Source organism: Crocodylus porosus, unplaced genomic scaffold (assembly GCF_001723895.1).
Source record: "Crocodylus porosus isolate Cpor-Errol unplaced genomic scaffold, CroPor_comp1, whole genome shotgun sequence".
Taxonomy (NCBI): Eukaryota; Metazoa; Chordata; order Crocodylia; family Crocodylidae; genus Crocodylus; species Crocodylus porosus.
Window position 1 is genome coordinate 21,378,464 of NW_017728906.1, and position 22,194 is coordinate 21,400,657.

At 41.5% G+C, this 22,194-nt stretch overlaps 1 protein-coding gene across 2 annotated transcripts in view; it reads right to left on the minus strand.

Moving 5' to 3' along the window:
* ROBO2 (roundabout guidance receptor 2) overlaps nt 1–22,194 on the minus strand; it is a 581,029-nt gene that overhangs the window by 207,175 nt on the left and 351,660 nt on the right. For both annotated transcript variants that reach the window (XM_019528743.1, XM_019528742.1), the window contains exon 2: nt 3,454–3,611. In XM_019528743.1, coding sequence (XP_019384288.1) covers nt 3,454–3,611 — 158 coding nt within the window. The remainder of the gene's footprint in view (nt 1–3,453; nt 3,612–22,194) is intronic.

The window sequence follows — 22,194 nt, forward strand, 5'->3', positions numbered from 1 at the left end:
GACCCCTACCTCACTTCCCCAGCTCCCAAATGGGTGCCCCTCCCAGGTCAGCTCTGGCCCTTTAAGGAAAAAAAAGCAGAGAAAAGCCCTGGGACACACTGCTCCTGCAGCAGCCTTGGGGCTTTGGGGGCATGTGGTGCAGGGCAGCAAGGGGCAGCGGGGATAACCCCCTGCTGGCAGGAGCAGTGAGTCGAGGGTGTTTTCGGGTTTTTTTCCTTAATGGGCTGGAGCTGGCCCGGGTGAGGCACCTGTGGGAGGGCTGGAGGAGTGGAGGTTTGGAGGGCTCATGCAGTGTGGGACAGTGAGGGGGCAATGGGAATCGCACCCCTAATCTGGCAGCACCCAGTGAGCAGAGCTATTTTTTTTAACAAGTGCTGGGAGCTGGGGCTGCCATTGCCAGGCTAGGAGAAGGGCAGGGGATGGGCCTGGATGCTGATTCAGAGATTCGGCAGCAGCCAAATTGATTCAGGACAGTGATTTGAATCACCAAATTGAATCGCTGTCCCCCAAACTGGCCGAATCCAAAGCGAATACTAGCCACTTCACACAGACCTACCAAATGGCCAAGAGGTCAGCAACCTTATCTGCCCTCCAACTTGGTCCCCACTGGGGCCCTAGAAAGGCTCCTCTGCACAAGTATCACCACTTGTCTCACCAGCAGAGATCCTCGTGTACCCTTTTTAAGAATGCACATACTCTGATAAGAAACCCAAATTTTGTGAGGGTGAGGTTTGTAGGGGTAGGGGTATGGAGCTTGTGCAGGGGTTTGGAGTATGTGGATGAGTGTATGGGAAAGGGGTTTGTGGAGGTGGCTTGGGGTTGTGTGTGTTGTGTGTGGATTGTGAGGGGACTGTGGGTGTAGGAGGGCTGTATAGGGCGACTGCTCAGGAGGGGTGGGTGCCCTGCTCCACCATAGGGTGTAGCAACCCTGCACAGCACCCCTTCAGGGCTCACAGCTCCACCAACAGAACCACAGACCCCACCCTACACGGCACAAGCCCCGCCCTGCACAGCACACATGCGCCCCCCACAGGGCCCTCATGCCCCACTTCAGGGTTCTCATGCACCCCACCCCCTACAGGGCCCACAGCTCCCCCACCCCCAATCCCACAGCAGCAGCAATCAGGGCACTTGGACCCTCCTGGTGCAGCCCCCTGCTGTGCGGGGCAGCATGGCTCAGCCCTGGCTGCCTGGCACACTGTTAGGGCTGTTCAAAATAGCTGTTTCATTTCATTTTGAATTCAGCATTTCAGGGGGACAGTGATTCATTTTGGTGTCTTGAATCACTGTCCCATTTCATTTCTGCCGAAATTGTTTTGGTGCTGTTTCAGAATTTCGATGGTGTTTCGGCCATAGTCCATAATGGGGAATCACAAAACTGCCTATAACTTTGTAATTTCTTGCCTGATTCAGATGAAACTTGCTAGCCTCTTCTGAGGCCATGAAGCCTGCCAGCTTTCAGGGAGCTAGGTGTAGGGGTTTCTGGGAAACCGCACCTGAAACTGCTGACAATCAAAACTTGTGACATGTAAAGTGCAGCAGGGTGAAAACTGAAGGGATGGTAGCCCATTATGCAGCCATAAAGCCTGCCAAGTTTCAAGTAGATAGGTGTCCCTCCCCCACAGCACTGGGATTAGAAGGGACCTCAGGGACAGATTATTATCACTGGCCAGCTACAGATGTCAAGATCAGAACAGTCTTTCCTGCCCCCCATCCCCCTCCCTCTTAGTTTCTCTTCCCCTGCAAGCCCACCTCTGAAACAGCCCTGAAACAGCTCCAAAACATTTCAGAAACATCCAAATCATTTCAGAAAATTTCTGAAACATTTTGGATGGCCAGTTTCATTTCAGAGCTGTTTTGGAGCCTTGTTTCATTTAGGATTTGGTGTTTCAACCACTGAAATATCCAAATCTGAAATTAAATTAAATGAATTGGCTGTCGAAATTTTGCACAGCTCTGCTGCCTGTGCCAGATTGCATAGGCCTGACCCAGCTTGGCGTGGGGCCATGTGTCTTCAGGCAGCTCAGGTAGTCACCCTGGGCCCGGTGCCATTCGCAGGGACCACCTGTCATGCCAGGCTGGGTCTTGCATGCACAGACTCCGCGCACCATCAGGCTGGGCTGCTTTTGTGGAGGCAGGACCCAGCCCAGTGCGACATGCAGTCCCTGCAAGTGGCGCTGGACCCTGGGTCACAGCCCAAGAGGCCCAGAGCTGCCTGAAGGCACGCGGCCCCACGCTGAGCCAGGCTGGGCCTATGTGATGTCGCACAGGACTGGGCTTCACTGCCCTTCACCACAGGGGGCTGTTCAAGGAGGGCCCTGAGCACCCCAATGACCACTCTGGAGGCTGTGGGCCATGTGACGGGTAGGCGGGGGACCCACCCCTCCTGGGCAGCCTCCCTCACAGTGCCCTACACCCTTACAGCACCCCCTCCACCGTGCCAGTCCCTCCCACCTACTTAATTGGAACAGAGCCTGGGTCCAGGTTGCTGCAGCCTGCACCGCTCCTTGCCCTGCACCAGCAGGCAGTGTGCTGCAGCACTGGGGCAAAGAGCAGGCACAGAGATGCTCTGGCCAAATACCAGAGCATGTCTTTGTGCCCCAGCCTCTGGATAATGCCATAACTGTTACAGTACTGTGCTAGGAAGTTCAAGAGGTAAAGTCACAAACTCTCTGTAGGTGAGGGAGTCCTAGAACCTGTATCTCCTACTTCCTGGGTGAGTGCCATAACCATTATGTAAATAGAGATAAAGCATAGGAGGGTAGCTTCCCTTTTTCTCTCAGACTTATGGTCAGGTAAGCGTGTGCATGTCCAAACAGTACATAGCCACTTGAGCATGTTGACTGAGAAGCAGACTTGGAAATCCTGTGGTTCCAGAATTGCAGGTGCTAAACTGTGGCCCATATTGGTCCAATTTGAATTTTAACATTTAATGTCCTTATTTCTTTGTTGAGATCTATGAGAGGCATATGCACCCAATGCCTCCCTGTGGCTCTAGTACCACAAATGGGCATCCACAAAGACACCAAGATCCATTCTCTATGGATTCATATGGAGGATGGGAATCCACTAATATTATGAATAAGCTATACAAGGAATTACATTATCCTTCATGTTAATGAGGAGAGCCACTAGTTCAGGCAGTCAGGGAGACTGGCTATAGACTGAAAGGATGTGGGTTTGATCCTAGGTGAAAACAGTGGGTTTCCACTCATTGCTGTTTCTTCCAGGACACCCATGAGGCTACTCAGCCTCCTATCTTATGGGTACCAGGAGCTTTACCAAGTGGTGCTGACTACATCACCTCCTTCTTGTGCCAAGGTTAAAGAAATAATGGAGCATTGCCTCAGTAGTCTGTAAAACAGACACCTCTACCTTCGTATTGATGAGACATCTCATTTGTGAAGAAGTTGTTAAGAGGTATCTTTAAGTGGCCATTTCAGTGGTACTTACACTGATCCTCTCATCCCTGTCATCAATGCGGATTTTGTCCTTTTTCCAGTAGATAGTGGGCTCAGGATGTCCTCTAGGAGGCTGGCACTCCAAAATGGCTGGTTCTCCAGCTGCCACCACAACATCAGTGGGGTTTTGGCGGAAGTCATCCCGTAGCACTGTTGCAAAACACAAGGAAAAGACAACACAACAAGTCATTAGAAATTGGAATATTCATAAAAACAAAAACAGCAGTGACTTTTTTTTTAACATAAAAGTCGACTCAAGCATTATTCAAGTGATGGCTTTGTATGTTTTGTGCACAAAAAACAAGTTTTTACTCATATTCAGTGGGTGGCTATAGACATGGTGAACATTTTTTGTCTAAAGTTTCTAAAGGTAAGTGCATGGCTCCTCATTTAAATGGCTAAAGATCCATATAATACTGTTGTTTTTACCCAAGTTCGGATGATATCTGCTAAATGACATTTGGCCAATATGGTGCTCTTAGGTGAAATATCTCTTGTAGCAGCATGACTAATTTGATGTTGAATGCTTTCCATTAAAAAGAAAAAACAACAAAAAACTGGTGCCAGAACTTAGATGAACATCTGGCATGCATGGCTCCTCAGTTGGCACCTATCTCAGTAGTGTTCAAATGATGTTGTAGCAGTGAAGGTCCAGGAAATGTAGGAGAAAGAGGGGGTTATATCTTTTATTGGACCACCTGCATAAGTGTTAGGGCTGTGCAAAGCTTGGTTACTGATTCAATTGGGCAGAGATTCAGCCTGATTCAGCAGCTGACTCTCCGAATCAAATCGAGATCTGATCTCTCCAAATCAAATGGAACCCGCTGGATTGATTCGGAGACATTCGATGATTTGGACATAGACGCAGCTTTAAATGGTTTTTTTTTTACATGCCTCAAGATACCAGGTGGCTCATGAACACTGAGATGGTGGGGTGGATGGAGCATCCCACGAGAGTGTGTGTGGGGGGGGTCCACAGCGCACTCAGCAGCAGACCCAGAAGTGGACCAGAAACACTTTTGGGTCCGCTGCAGAGTGTGCAGGGGCCCCTCCCCACTGCACACCAGCTTGGTGACTGGTGCCTCCTGGTCCTGGGGGGGGCGCACCTGGGGTCTCCCTGTGGCTGACTGCTGAGCTGGGGGGGGGCAGGGAGGGTCCACTGCTGAGCACACAGGGGCCCCCCTATGTTCCTGTAGGATACTCCATCTACCCAACCATCTCAGTGTTCATGAGCCACACCTGGTACCTTGAGGTATGTAGTAAAAACATTTAAAACTGCAAATCAGCATCCAATCCTCAGATTCGGCCGAACTGAATCAGGACAGTGATCGGAGTCAGCTAATTGAATCGCTGCCCCCTGAATCGGGCCAGATCTGAATCGAATAAGGTCCGCTTCGCACACCCCTAACAGGCGTGTGTACTTGAGGAAGAATACCTTCTACCCAAAACCTTGTCTGAAATCTCTCCTAAGCAGTTAGTCTTTTTGAAGGGGGATATCCAATAAAAGATATCACCCTTCAAAATCCTTACCTCTCACCTATCTCAGTAGTGCTTTTTACATTGCTGGTTGCTTGATATGATTCTATATATGAAACAATTGTAGGGTTTACCATTTTTATGGGATGGTTATTTATATAATCAAACTGGTGCTGAATGATCTGTGGTTTTGAAAGATGCCAAAGAAGTTGAACTGATGTACTGTGTTCTACCAGTCCACCTGCTTCTTCTGCTCTTTTGATATCCTTGCAGCCCTGACCAGTCCTGTCCCACAATGCCTCAAGCAAAAAGCATATAAATCACCAAGCTGTTTGAAAACTAAATTAGGTAACACATGCTATCTTCTTATGTAAATCATGCTGCTGTAAAGAGGGATTAGGGCCAGCGGCTGGCTTCAGTGTGCTGAAATGATATCCACTTCATCGTTATTCTTCCATGTGTGTCCTAGTCTCTAGGTTAATTGACATTCTTATAAACATAAAACTGAAAATAGCTCTAGATGAGCTACTGAAATAGAATTTAGGGCATTTCCCTTCCTTGAATTTCAGCTACGTATGGCTTTCATTACAGCTCTAACACAGTTCTCGCCCTTAATGGAACTAAGGCCCTCTGAGAAATTAGAAAACACTGTATCCCTGTGAAGGGGCAGTCAGGAAGAGTTCAGCAGAAATTGTTCACTCTCATCTTATAAGCAGAGTTAATTTACTGCCTTCACTGTTAATAAAATGTGCTCCATTTTAACATTTTGAACTGCATATTTTCAGTTCTGTTCTGTTACAGGCAAGAATAAAAAAAAGATTTATATGCACAAGGATTAGTCTCTTAATAAGCTGAGGTGAGTGTGTATATAAACATAGCTAGGGGTTTACCAGTTTGACTTATACAGGTAAATCCCAAAGGGAGCGGCAATTAATTGAAGGTTAATTCGTTTCATAACACAAAACAAATGACTAGTTAAGTCCTTTTTAGAAGCACAAAATAGAATGATGGAAGTAGCTGGCAACAAACAACATTCTGGCAAGAACTCAGCCATTTTCTGAAACAGCACATCCGGTAGACTGAAGGGTCCTGTTTAGTACCACTTTCCCAACAAATGACTGGCCAAAAGCCTCAGTCTAAAAAATACGTCTGATTCATATGAATCTCTCATGTGCTCTCAAATTTTGATCCACAACATTCAAAATAACAGGAAACAGTGTTTGAGATGAAACAATGTGAAGTCTGTAACACACGATACAGAAACACCACAGTGAAGATCACGGGTTGCTAACAGTCTGGCACCACAACATGTGTTTGTGGAATACTATTAAAATAGAGTATTTTGCAAAGGAAGCGAAAGAAACTGTATCACTGTCATTTCATGGGAGAGGCCAGAAAAGGAATCTGCAAAACTAACCAATTCTGGAAATCTGGAAGTGTCATATCTACAAGATCTAAGGGGAAAGAAATGTTTCTAACGGGTGAAATATCCTCTCACACACAACTGACAAACCTGGCCAAGCATCAACTGCTTCTGAAACAAAAACTGCTCAGCAACTGATATTAATCCCATTTAAAAAAAAAAGGACTGTTGACAATGTCAGGTACTCTTATTGTCATTACATATGCTATCAAATTTTAAAAGTTACAAATCCCCTGGCTCTCTGTTACAGTAATAGTTTATTTATGCAGCTCCTGTAGACACCAGAAAGTATAAAAAAGATTTGTGTTTGGAGAGGGATCAGCTGTGTCAGCTTATGTCCTGGCACAGCTGATCTGCTTCACTGGCATCTACAGACATTGCTGGGACCATTGTCATGTACGGCCAGCTACTTGATGCTTCCAAGACTTCAAGGGCCCAATCCTGCAAGGCCATTGCTATGGATGCTGCACCTTCACTCAGTGTGCAGCACCATGATACGCAGGCCATGGGAGTTCCCTTCAGAGGGATTTCCACATGTGCAACTGCAAGCCCAGAGGTGGGAACACCCCACTGGGTTCTCATATTTGTGCTTGCAGACATGTACCCTGAGACTTGCCCTGCAGGGGGATTTCCTGGGTACACAGGATTGGGCCTCTAAAATCCCAGAAGCACCTGCCTGGGGCAGCTGGAGAGAATGGGCAGCCCACAACCTGCCTGCTCTCTCCCACCATAAGCAAACAGACATTGGCCATGAGAAGGTGGTACAAACTATAACTAAGAATCATTTGGGCATTTTTGATGTGACAAAAGGCTAAGACATGTTTCCCCGGGTTTTGTACAGCCATAAAAATTCTCATGGCAGCATAAAGGGGATGTCTGTAACCTGACAGCTTTATACCACCCAGTTCCTGATATAGGAGTTGAGAATAAAAGGATGGTTTGAGCACTGCTGCACTGCACTTTCAGCCCCCTGAATAGCCTTTAAGGTCAGAGGGGAAAAAACCCTAAGTTAAAGGAATGTTAAGGTTTATGCCAGGAGCTGTGTAGGGCTTCAACTAGCCTAAGAGTAAGGGTGGAAAAATGTGATTTGAACTCACCATTTTCCCTTTACCCACACACACTTTAAAATGTGACTCTAGTTGGGCATCCCCAGGAATGCCTATATTTTTGGGAGGAGTGAAGGTGAAGAGAAAAGTAGAAAAGGAATAAGATGTGGGGGCTGAAAAGATTAAGAATGCAGGAATCAAGAAGAAAAGGGAGATAAAAACAATGAGAGAAAAAAAGTATAAGGAAAGGAAAGGATGAGAATGAATTAACGATAAACACAAGAATGGGGTCAAATATGGCACTGATATGTACAGAGGCACAGGGTTCCACTTCGGAAGGATGTGTAAGTACTCCCTCGTGCAGTAAAAAAATGGCTATATATAAAAGCACAGACATGAATCAAATCAGCATGGCTATCCAAGGCATTTCCAAATATGTCCCTTCTGAGAGATAAGAGGACTTTTTGAGGCAGTGATTTTAAGGTGATAACTTTAAAGTTCCAGTGTCTTTACAGCAGAGAGAGACTAAGCGCAAGAAGCAACAGAAGAAAGAAGCATCAGCTGAAAGTTGAGTTCATGCTTATTAGCAGGGCAAATGGAAAAGTTCCAGCACAGCTCAGTGCATTCACCATGTCTAATAGCACAATGGCCTGTGAAAAGAGAAAAATGGGTGAGAGCTGCAGAATAGTTTTCAGCAAATTAGCCACAATTCCTTCATATCTTCAAGAGACTATTTGTGTTTTTGAACAGAAGACCATCTTTGGACATATACAGGAGCCCTTTTGCTCGTCCAGAGCTCCGCCTGTCAGACAGGCTTTTATCATTGCATTTAAAAAATGCAAAGATAAGTGGTGAAGCGATGGATCATACCTCTTGATCCTGCGTTCCCTTTTTGCTCTCCTTTCATGTTCTGTTAGCTTGGCACCTAACACAGGGTCTGCCACAGCTTGTATATCTTCCCGTAGTGTTATTCTGTTTTGCAAAGAATGTGAGGAGCAGCATAGCCAACATCCTGCCCCATGTGACTCTGTATGTAGTACAACCTTCCTCCTGCACCTGATCTACGCAGGGAGCAAGACTCTTGAGGGCCATTTCGAAACTCAGATGTCAGTTATGGCAGAGCAAAGCAGTGCCACACCATCCTGCCAACCTGAGCTCGGCACATACACCTCTGAGATTCAGCAACTTATGCCTGGCATTTTACTTCAGCACCACCAAGCAGAAAGTGTACTGCTTTGAAAGCCAGTGGGGGATTTGATAGTTGAAAAGGATGTGCACACCGTACATACAGTTTATGAGGGAGTTGTGGACAAAAGTTAATTAAAGTTTGATCAGACTCTGCAGCTCTACTGTACTGTTGCCTCCAACGCTGCTCAAACAAGATAAATGTCTGTGAAGTATCATATCGTGTTTGAAGTTCTGAATGGCAAACTTGGGAAGTATTCATAAGTATATTAACTGGCAGCAACTACATCTACATGTTAAGATAAACACTCACAGGCAATGCACCTGCTTGAGCAGAAAAAAAAAGTCTTGCTACCAAGGCAACTGCTTACCAGCACCTGCCAGCTTAGGCCCAAATCCAGGTCCTGGTCAAACTGATGCCCATAAACTCAGGGAATTATATAGAAACTGAATTAATTTCCTCAATCAGGGTTCCAGCAATTTGTTTAAAAGAGCTGAAGATAAAACACCAAAGTTTTATGGGGGAGGAACGGCGGGGTCAAAATTATTCTAAGCTAGATATCTGTGCCTTAATCCTACTTTCCACTATAGCAGCTCTCAGGTCCTTAGGAAAAAAAAAAAACCAAAACATTTTTATAGGATTTACATTTACATGATGATTACAAATAACCATCTGTCTGCTTCTAGTTTTTCAATCTGGTCCATGTCCCATGAGCCCCCAGCCTATGGTCAAAGCAGCTAAGCTGGAAGGAAGAAGTACAGGCCTGTCAGGAGGCTTGGAATAATTGCATTCTTTTCCCACCAGCACTTGGCTCTCCCCCTTCCCCCTCCACGCCTACAATGAACATCTGAGACTATTTGCAACAAAAAAAACCCCAAAACAAAACAAAGAAATATGTCTATAATTTTTCTCCCCCTCTCAATAAATGATACTCTGTTAAAATACAGCTACATCTGTCATATTCACTAGAGGGTATATAAATAGATATCAAGTAAATATTAATGTGCTTTGGCAGCTTGGGGCCTGGTAATTTATCTTGTCCCTCCCATTTTATTTGTGCTTATCTGAAATTTAAAGATTTCATACCACCGCCCTGCTGAAAACATGACACGTAGGTAGGCCTCTTGATCTAAGACAGTGTCTCACAGGCATTTTACCAAATCAGGCAATTCCACACTCTTCTCAACCTACTCCATCACTGCATTGGCATTTTTCTCATATAAAATATGCTGATACATACAATCAACATGAATTATAATGCGAAATAACTGCCAGCTGTCATGAGTTATAACCTCAACAGATTAAAGATTATTACGCATTAGGCAGTGTACATTACAGAGGGTGTCCCACACTTTTGTTTTATTTATTACATAGTGACATGGCCTGAGAGCCTTCTGACACAGCCTGATAAAATGGGGATGGGGAAAGGACGGGAGAAGGGGTCATGACCAACCTTCTTTTTGAAGGATGTTGCACCTTTTTGAGGCTGCAGCTAGTTGACATATTTGTTTTTGATACTGTCTCTGATGTACTTAGTTCAGGAAAGTGTCAAAACTACAGGCTAGGGACAGTGCTCCTATCCATCCTTCTAGCACTGTGTTGCTTATATCTTTGTATGGGCTCATATGCACATAGCACTTTTTCCTTAAAGAGGTGTGGTTATCCATACTTCAGAGAAATTTTTGAAAACATGCTGTCAGAAGCACTTCTACCTATTCTTCTTAATTCCTTAATGTCTTTCTCTTCCTTCCTTCTCCTATTGATAGAGATATTATTGGGGCACCACTTAGCTTTACCATAGACGCAAGCTTTGAATCTTGCAGGTCTAAAATTAGGCACAAAAATCACTGGCTTAATTTTTAGAAGTGATGAACATCCTCTAAAATTTAATATTGAATTGCTAGGACCACAGGAAAGGTCGGTAAGGGACAGAGATGAAGTGGGATATGTGCATGAAACCTGGGATCGTTGTTCCTTAAAATCACCCATTTCCCTTTGGAAACCATTATGTTAACATGAGTGCCATCTTTTTTTGAAAACATTTTAACCGTCCCAAATTCTCAGGGGATGCATTTGTATTTTTTATTATTTAAAAATAGAAGGAAATTAATTTAAAAATCACATGCTTTTTGGCTTTAAGCCTAAGGGAGGACCAACATGCAATTGAAAAAAATACCTTGCACTGATTCTAGCTTCACATATTAGAGCCTACATAGAAATGCTGTCACCCTTAGAATTCAGACCTCCTACTGCATATTCATTTCTAAGCTCCCATATAAGAGAAACTTACTTCTAAACAGAAACATATTAATTATGTTTATCCAGAGCCTGAGTTGTAAATACAGTATTCCTCATGAAGTGGCTGCAGTATAAAAAGAATCCGGGGGTAGAGACCATTATCAAATACCAAAGATACTTTGACAAATTCCTGCTCAGGACAATAGGAATAGGGTTCAGTAAAAAACATTATGAAACAGTACTTGGTTGAGGGTTAGGGCAGACTTTACTCTCTACCTATTAACTAGCTTCTTACACAAAAGTACCACACTCTCCTGACCTTTCTCTTTTTTTATTTACAGCATGTACCAGAGACATTATTTACACCACAGAGTCAGGCTTTGAAATCTGTCATCAATAGTTAACCCATCTTGAGGACTCCTTTAACTTATTTTCTCTGTTACACGATGATATAGACACAAAACTGTGTTTGTTATTGCCTGCTTTTGATTTTCCCTCTGCTGGTGTTGCACTAGATTAAATGCATGCAGTATAGCTTGATCCGTGCATGCACGTGCTACTGAAACAAACTGTATAATGTCCTTGTGATTCATTGTGTTCAAGTAAATGCAAACTGACATCTCCATATTTTCTGTGAAAAATTTTATTTGACTACTGGATGACAAAGAGTGAGGTTATTCTAATCCAGAATGTAACATATTTTTGCTTAAGTTTCCTCACTGAAGACAAAGTTTTATCACCCATCTACATTGTACTTTAGTCCCAATAACCTTCTCTTTTTTTCATACACCTAATGAATTCTGAATGCAGCAGTTAACATTCAGCAATCTCATTACCCATCTACCATAAATCTTCAAAAGCATCTGTCTGCTTGTTTTGACATCCAAGCAAGGCAAAGGGAAGCAATATCCAAGCATTTTTTTTATGAATGCAGATTTTCCTGAAGACCAAATATAAAATATTCCAGAAATCCAAGATTACATTTGTGACAGTGTGTGCAAGGTTATCTTGTGATTTCCCTCCTACAGTGGAGCACTTGGCAGTATTTTTCTAGATGTTTTTGAACTACTTTCTCCCTGGCAACATGCTCTGTGGAAATAGATTGCCAAAGCTATCTGCTTTGTTAAAAAAATTATATGTTAATTAAAAAAAAGGTCCTATTTCACACTTAAAGAGTTTGAAAGCTTTCTAGAGGAACTGGTAACATTTCAGAAAAAAAACTTTCACAAACAGATGTATGGTACTTTGTAGAAAGCCTTAAATAGGTGATTCTTGTTAAATCTTAACAGTTTACTGCAATAGTTATTTAATGATCCTTTAAACAGAAGTCTGGCATTAGCTTTTACTTGCTTTTTAGACTCTCAATGAGCTACATTTTGAAAAGACCATGGGCATGTCATTTATTTATCGCAACTAATGTGAGTATTGGACAAGCAACTGCACTCAACAGAAAAGTGGTCTGTCTTCAAAGATTGTCACCTGCCTGAAGTGAATGCAAGACTTAGAATTAGTCCTTGCTTGACAGACTAAATTTAGGGCAATAACATAAAGGATCACTGAAGCATTAAATGCAACACATGTGGGACTCCTCAACCATTTTGGGAATATTCTCATGCCCTTCTATGAGTGAGCCAGGACAAACACCAAATGGAAGTCATAAACATGTTTAAGAAGCTAACTTCTATTATAACTTTTATTTTGCGCTTATGGTACTATTGACATACGTAAGAACATATAATAAGACTAGCATGAAATAAACCAGACGTAAGAATATTTTAATATTATCAATCTTAGATCCGTGTAGAAGAGTCTTCAAATATTCTTGGAATACTTAAACACCTACTTCCATCTTTTATATCTTGCTTATTGTCCTAAAGATTATGAAGACTATAATATCAGACAAATAATAGCCACTGTAACTCCAAGAAGGCTTAATATGGGTGCGACACCATCTTAAGATCTCACCATTTTAATTAGTCTTTCAGTACTTCCTCACTTTGCTGACCGTCTGATTTAAGATTTCACATGAAAACATTGCTGAATATTATGAGACAGAGGCAAAGAACAGAAGCTATGTTTTCGGGTTAAATCTGAAATAAGATACATTAGCTCCACATTATAAAGGGCTGAGAAAGTATAGGATATCAGTTCAAATGCCATGAGTAGCAGAGCAAGATTTCATACAGACAGCCTGAAGGTTTCACAGATGCACAGCTTCACATAGAAGTATACTTCTGAGACAGAGACCATAAGGAGAATTCTTTAAAATACTTAAATCGCTAAGGTTCAAATTTCAAAAGGTGCATAGGTCTAAAATAGAAGCAGAAATCTCACTAAAAGCCAGTGAGTTTAGGATCTACATTCACTTAGCTGCATTTGAAAATGTTTTTCAATGTCTCTGAGGTGGAAACACATACCACCTTCGTGTCCCTTCAACAACGTTTATGGTGGCACAAAGGCTAGAGACAGACACTACACATAAACCAGTTTAAGTGATCAGAAACTGGTTTAAACTTGTAACAGAACAGATGTTCAGTGCACATAAACCAGTTTGAAAATGCCTAAAACTGGTCTGAGGTAAACCTGGTTGAATGTAGTATCAGTTTTAAAGGATTTGGCTCAAACCAGTTTATGCAATGTCTGTCCGAGGCCCCTTCCTGGTTTAAGATACACCACAGCATCCCAGCATGCTCTCTGGGCTGGACAGGGCTCTTTTCCCCACAGCAGGGCTGGTCCCTCCCCTCTGCTCCCTGGCTGCAGCTCTGGCAAAGACTTGCAGGGACAGTAGGGACTGCCTGGCTTCCCCCTACCGCCCCACCACTGCTCAAGCAGAAAATTCCCCCCCTCCCTCCCATCTCTCACTGCAGGGACCCCAGCCCTATGGACCCTAGGCATGTAGTATGCTAGCTAATGCAGATGTGTGTGTGTGTGTGTGTGTGTGTGTGTGTCCAATTTCACTGGGACAGGCAGACAGAACAGTGACCATTGGAGCTAATCAACAGGCCACTCAGTAAGCTGTTTAAGAAGAGTTTGAATTAATGGAGAGATTATAGTTTTGCTGATGAGGTAATAAACACTGTTATCAGCCCCTTGCTGGCTTGCTTGCCTGTCAGTTTGCTGCAGACAGTATAAAAAAGCAGGGAGGGAGATTTAAAAGCTCCATATCATCAACAGATCTTTGCACTGCACACCCTCTCCCTTGCCTCAGAGTTCTAGCAGGGGGCCACTCATGTCCTGCTCACTGCCTGGCTGCCCCTCCCTCCCCTCAGCTCAACATTGTGCAAGGGAAGAGAGAGCTGCTTTAGTGCCCCCCGGCTTCTAGCCTAAACCACTGTAGGCATATGCCTGAATTTCCTCAGTCCGGAGAGAATGTCTTTCCGATTACAAACTGGTTCAGCCTAGCCAGGATAGACTAACCTCCATTGACTCAATTCAGACTCAGGCTTTTTGAATTTCTGTCCCAGCCAAAGTAAGATGGATTTCCCTGTGCACCTGGTAATACAGAGGGGGAGGAGGGGACCCCTGTGTGAGTACCTACCTTTGCACTTACTGATCTGCACAGGGAAAATACCATGCAAATCTATGCATGCATCTGCAAGCATGGAAGAAGAACTTGGGTCCCCACCTCAGCATTTGCAGGTGCACAGGGAAATCTCTTGCAGAGAGATTTCCATGTACACATCTGCAAGTCTGGAAGGGGGAGCCCACTTGCAGATACACCTGGAGGAAAGTCCCCTACAGGTGATTCCCTGCACCCCAAGTTGGGGCACAGAACAACAACAATCCCTTGGAGTGTGATCACCTGGACTGCACCACTGTGACACAGTTGATCATGCTCCTGAGAAGATGATTCTTTGTGAGAGAGTTCATATGGGAAACAACAACAGAAAAGTGATTTTGAACTGGATCTTGAAATGAAGAGTAGAGGCAGGAAATGTGTACTTGTTCATGTGAAGGCTTGCAACCACCTGAGTACTAAACAACACTCAATACAAAGCAGCCTATGAGCTCCATTGAGTTAGGCTAGCCAAGCAATGAGCATTCCCCATTACACTCCATCCTTGGAGGTTTTTAAGACCAAGGTTGACAAATCCCTGGCTGGAATGTTCTAGTTGGGGATGGTCCTGCTTTGAGCATGAGGTTAGCATGAATGATCTCCTTGAGGTCCCTTCCAACCCTAATTTGCCATGATTCTATGATTCAATACTGCTTCCAGATGCTCCTTCTATTCAACTCTTCTGCTTCAGGGCCTACTGTGAGAACTTATTTACATTCTGCAGTCTCTTTCAGCCCTTTACAAGAAACACCTGACCATTTCCCATATATATCTTATAACCGTACAAAGACGGGCCTGGTCTCATGCTCCCAACTCTGAAGGAGCTAGAAGCCCTGTTATAAGCCCATTATTCTTTTTTTCAGTATTAGATGGTTCTTCAGCATTTCATATGGAGAGACAAATGAGTCCCTTGCAAGCATTTAACAAGTGAGCAAAAATTTAAGATGAACCATTAAAAAAAAATAGCTGATCACCTCTAATATGCATGACATTTATCTACCAATTATCCACTTCTCACCACTGATACTGGATTTCAGTTAGATGTATGTGTTAGGCAAAGATGTCCTGCAGTACACATAAATTTAATAGACAATGGTTGTACCTACACACGTGCTTTACTGAGGAGTCGACTAATTAGCTCTGCAGTAAAGCATCAATCGCTGTCTAGATGCGCACGGGTATTAAGGAACAGTAAATTAATTAACTGTAAAAAAAATGCATGTGTAGATGGTGACTGGGACCACAGCAGTGTGAGCCAGGGGTGGCAGTAGGGTTGGGGGGTTAGCCACATGTCCCTCCAGTTTTGGCACTCTCATGCCCCAACCAGTCTGTCTGCTGCCCGCCACCACCACCTGGAACTTAAGGCTGACCCATGCCTGCTGCCAACCTGGGTCAAACTATTGCAGTTCCAGGTGCACATGGATGCACTGTGATCAGGAGCAGTTTTCTCTGGCATGAACTGCACCATAGTTTATCATGTCACTTCAATGGCACGTGTAGATGCACCCACTAGGTACTTATAAGGGAAATCTGTGAACTGTTAATTTCATCCAGCCATTGCAAACTGGGGAATAATTCAAAGCTGGGATACAATGAATAGCATTACACAAAACCCTCCTTTTTCATATTTTGTTTCCAAACTGAAAAGGTACCCCAAATTTGCAATATGCAATTTACATTTGCAAAATAACAACAAACTATAGCAAAGGTTTTTGAAAAGTAAGCATTAAACTTGAAAAAAGAATTCATATTTAAAAAAAGATAAATTTATCCAACTTATTTTCATAGAAGAACAGAAGAGAATTAAAGAATTTACATAGCTCTCATTATTATTCACTACATACTGCAAAAGGGAAGAAAAAATTGAAGAGGTGGGAGAAAGGCCAGGAGTAATAGCCTAAAGCAACAATTTTTAAAGGGCAGTCTCTGCATCCTGGAGGAGTCCAGAATCTAAGTGTCCAGATCCACTCTGTGCATAACCTTCAGCTCATGAGGTACACCAGTCCAACAGAGAGAGAGAGACAGAGGGAGGGAGGGAGGAGGGGAGAGGGTGAGCCCTGCTGCAGCATGTTTTTTAATTGCAGGGGAAAAGAAAATAACTGATCCAAATAGCTTTTCTAACGAAAGTGATACTTCACATACAATACATTTAGTATAATGACACGTTTAGTATAATGACACTGGACCAAAAGGTGACCCTTAGATGCTCTGAATGCCTCAAGCAGTTCATAGCAATTTGAAGCCAATTTAACTACCTACCTGTTGATTCCCTATGGGAATCCTTCTGCTGGCAAACAGATATATTTTTATAATGCTAACCATCTCAGCCCATAACAGAGGGAACATATGGATCGTGGGGCCCAAACTCTACCAAGCAATTCTCAAATACCAGAGTAACAACCCCTTAGGTGTGAAAACAGCAAGACACAGTCTAAACAAAGCCAACACTGGCATATTTATGAATTGCCTGTGATTATTTCATAAGGTTTAATATTTTTAACTTGGTACCTACCTAGTGCTCATCATATTGCACACCACGTCTTATCGATCATTGCCATAGCACCCTGCTAGTTTGGTGTTCAAAATGATTGCAGAGCACATTAACTGTCCATGCTAAACAGATAATCTGCTTATACTGTCATTCTCCAATTTGATTAGCCCATGTAAGGTTTAATTGATAAGATAAATTGTTCAGATACCATAAGGATGAACAAAATAAAACTATCAAATAGACAGATTAGGCTATTAGATTGGACAGAATTTGATCAGATGGACTTTCATCCCATCATAGTATTTATCTGGGAAACACAATGAGTTCTATTACCCATATTTACAGCAGGGAATAAAACGATGCACAATGACTCATGCTACCCATGTAAAAGGTAAATGTAATGGACGTTCTCTGAGACCAGATAGAAATGGAAATCTTCTCTAGTTTGATTATACACTTTCAAATAGGACCAATGGCATTAAGCTCTTCCTTAAGAAAGATTTCAGTCACTCCACTCCTTCATTTTTGGGTGCTTTCAGATATTGGTGTTGAGTAATTTTTCCTTTTTTGAGATTTCAAATGAAGGGTGTTATTTCATCCTTTTTTTTTTGTCTCAGCAAGGTACAAAAAAACTGGACCCAAAGGAAATAAAAGTCACGTTTCCAAGTCAGTACTACATCATTTATTTCCATGTATAATTTTCCATGTAAGACAGGACATTTAATACTGTTCTTATCCAGTATGATTCATATGTGGAGGGACTCCTTTAAATCTGTTACTGTCTCCCTCAGGTACAGAATTTGTATATAACAATTACTTGTTATTTGTGAAATATTTATGTTCTTCACCCTCCATAGACCTCATTTTCAGTTTGGAGTTTAATTAAAGTTATTAGACACACTTCTATGTTTCCTCCATGGTCTTGATGTCTACTGTAGATGACCAATCCTCCTTTGTGTCCTGCCATAATAGTTCAGACCTGTGGATTAATCTTAGTTTGAGCCCTGACACTCAGGAACAGGGAAAGCTTGATAAAAGGACTTGCCTTTGGGATTCATGCCTAAAAGTCTGATAGAGCCCAAATTTGGCAACCTTTAGGTCACAAAACAAGATTTTTTTTGTATAAGGAGAAGTCTTGTACATTTCTCTTTGCTTCATTAGCTGGATGACTGAGAAGGGCATGGTTGTTCATGAGCTTTTTAAAATTCTTCTGTTCAATAGCTAGGTGGACTTCTGTTATAGCTACTACACAAACAGTAAATAAATAAAATAAATAAAATAAACATGGGTCTCATGTTTCTCTTGGTCCAGTAAGCTACAGTATTATGCATTTGTTTTATTATTGCCCACAGTACTTGCTGCTAATATGAAGGAAAGGACTGACTTCATTCTGTACAACAAACAATACTGTAGTTTAGATCTTTTGAACCATTTCATCTTACTTTTTAAATCAGCCATCTGAGCCCTGTCCAACCAAGTTGAGATCTCTTCATCATACAGTTTTCAAATAGCCAAGTGACTCTACTAGCCTCTTTCATTATAAACGTAATGCAGTTATTCATAGCCTGCCTTCAGATCCAAGTGACAATGGAAAATCCATTAAACCTCCCTTTTGCTGTTCCTGTTGTTTATTAAAACTGTAAGAGAAAATACAGCTTTACAATGAAGAGCTTGATATATACACATTGTTCTGTTTTTTTTAATAACAAGTGGGTTCGGGACAAAGTGGACCTAAGGATTTTAGTACTGATGCTTTTATTGAAAAACTCAAAGTAAAAGTGAGCACATCCATGCATTCATGTCAATATAATAATGATATTATTACACCTATTAATAAATACAGATCCACTGGTGGGTCTTGGCTGATGGGACTTCATAAAATGAATTATATTCCATCTTAAATAATATAATTAACTCTTAATGAACCTTTCCCTTTCCCCAGTAAATTCAATTTTGTCTAATCCTTGGGTTTATGGTAATGTCGAGCTCATTAAAATGTTACTTAAAACTCATTAAAATGCACACTGAGAGGTAACAGCTTCATTACGGTAATATGTTGTAAAAGAAAAAAGAATGCTTTATTATCATTTAATTGTTTCCAAAACTGAATACATTTGCATAGTGATAAGGTTCACAGGATATTTTCAGTGGTACTCAATAATTAAGCAGTTCAGTAATTAAAAATGCATTTTCTAAAAATAATTTTATGTTATTGCCTATTCCCGGTTGTTTTTTCAATTAGGAAAAGCTGTCACATCAATACAGTTTAAAGGATTAGGTGGAACAGATACAGATACATCAGCATTTCAAGCTTTTTTTTCTTGGTAAAATTTTGTTCCAAAAGATTTCTGTCAAAAAAACTTCCTTCAATATATCTTCCCTGTTTTTAAGGATAAAAATCAGGCTTTATGATAAATCTGTGTAACATCCCAGCCCTTTATTTATTGTCTCAAACCGGGAAAGTCAGGTATTAGACAGATCGCTTCATCTTTCCATTTTAGAAACCTGACTTCAAACTCTAACTTCAGAATTATACATGGAAAGGAATCCTGTGGTATACTTGGGACCATCACAGATATTACTATAATTTTGGTACTATTTAGAGCTACTGACCTTGGTTTTAGACTGCTCCCTCATCCTGATCTTGACACCAAGTGAGCCTGGATCAAGTCTCAGGACAAGTTTGAGGCTGTTTTAACTTTTGTTACCTTAAACAGTATTTGTCTATATTATTGTGATGGATATTATAATCAGATGTATGATTTATAAAGTCATATAACCCTGATGACACTTGTCTATACATTTCCTGCCTGAATATTTTTTTGTTGGTTTAAGGAAATCACCCACCAAAGAAGTAAGTCGAGATGTATTTCCAATATATTGTTTGACACTATAGCGAGTCTCAAAAATATGCACCCGAAGGTCAAAGCTGAGGCTATAAATACCTCCTTACATAAGTCTTGAGATGAACAGACTTTGGTGCTCAATGTTTGCCATACAAGTATTAGGCTGGAAGGTGATGCAATGTTAATTGAGATTTAATAGCTGCTGTTTACCCAGCCAAACAAGGTTATGGGAGGAGGTGCTGACACATATATGACTTTCTGGGACATATGGCTTGGACTCTGAGATAGGGGGAAAAGGGAGCTCTGAGGCCAAGTCAGACAAGAAGGTTTTTACTATAAGAGAATTTCAGAACCCTTACACAATTTCATTACGATTCCAGTTAATTGTTCTTTTCAGTATTATTCAGTTAGGGCCAGTGATTTTGTGCAAATCATTTATCTGTAATTTTTTGCTTTTCAATTTATCTAGCACTGATGTATCTTTTTATGTATGCTTATCTAAAATGGCCTGAATATGGCTCAAAATTATTTTTGAGGGAGGTGATAGATGGGGCATTGCAAAGGGCCAAACTGATCTGGAACAAATGGGTGAAGAAGGCATAGGAATAAGTAACAGCGTAAGTAAAACATCACAACAAAATGAAGCTCTGTTGTCTTCCAGCACATATAGATATGAAATAGGATTAGCTAGAAGCACTGTAAAGAGAGTTTTAGGAGAGCCATATATAACCTGAAGAGTACTTGGTACAGTTAAAAGCATGGCCAGTGTTCTTGTTAATATAGTGTGTTATGATTTATTCCTTTTACTGAGCACTATATTAATATGTTGGAGTAGAAAGACATGAAGTAAAGGACTAGACTGAGACTCAAGAGAAAAAAATGGTTCACTTCCTACCTCTACCACAGACTTTGGAAAAATCTACTAATCTTAGTTTCCCATCTGTAAAATTGGGACATTCACACATCATTTCATCCACCTGTTGTCTATTTAGATAATCAGGGCTTCAAAGATTCTGCAGCCTCTTAGAACAGTGTGTTTGCAAAGTACCTGGCACAATGGGGCTGGCTGACATTTCTGTAACTCAAGTGGTAATAATAAAGTATTTCAAAACAAAATAAATATAGGATACTCATTCCATGAGACAACTGTGTGCTGGTCTCAGATTTTCCATTGCAATCAGTTAGGTCATGTTTCTATTTCCCATTGATATATCTTTAACAAATGCATACCCTTTTTGTAGGGATTTACATTGCCATTTCTATAATAATTCACATTTCATGTCCTCAGCCTTTTCAAAAGAAAACAAATAATGTGTCTCTTTAGCCAACTGAAGAATCTCTCATTTTGTCTTTACTGCACACACCAGCAGATATTTCATTAATCTCAAACACAAAAAGAGAAGCCTGGAAATAAATAACTTCAAAATAAGTAACTGGCATAATAAGTACTAATGCTGAATACTCACTCCATTGTATTTCCATATATTGAATAAGAAAATTTAAATGAGATACTGTAAATACTAAACAGAAGATCGATGATACATTCAGGGAGAAAAAAAAGGTAATGGCTTATTATATTTACTAGCTTTTCCCCATGTAAGCACTATCTAAATTGAAAAAGCCAGCAAGAAACACTGTAAAAAATGAGTCAAAAACACTAACAACTGATATATATGAGAGGCATCATCACATTGCCAATGCTTATCACATGCATACAAGTGCTATCAGTGATCATACAAGATTTGTAACAGTGTGGTCCTGTGTGCATCCAACCCTTAAATATAGGACTTATATAAAATATGTGTGTGTTCATTTTCCTATACATACTAACAAATGAAACTGATATAACTTTAATCCAGAGCCAATAAAATAATTTTAAAAAAGAAAGCACATCAATAAACCCACAAATGCATTGTTTGATCAATTGAGTCCATTACCTCTGTATTGTAGAGATAGAAAAATGCAGTCTCTATTAGATAGAAGCAAATGCCAAGCTTACTCAGGCACAGCACTCGTCTAAGCTAACAGCATACAAAGAATTTAAGGTCCCTTTTTTGAAGAAGAAAACAGAAAGTCTGTTTTCTTCTCTATAGTTAAGGTAACTTCTGAGCTTGAATCAAACATACACCAATGCACAGGTGTCTTCCAGGCCTGTGGCAACTATTCACATTGGATTTGGAGGACAGTGATTTGATTTGGATATTTAAATCACTGTCCCGATTTGATTTGGCCAAATCAGATCTGAAAGATTTGGCGCCGCTTTGGAGATTTCACCATAGACTAAACAGGCAGCTGACACAGCTGCCTCCAGCTGGTAAGTCTGATTTGGCCCAACTCAGGAACTGAATTTCTGAATCCAAATTGAATTGGGAGACCAATTAAAAGCTCTGAATCAAGTCAGAAAAGATTTAGCCATAGACTAAACAGGCAGCTATAAGTCTGTTGGGGTTGGGGGAGGGAGGAGGGAAGGG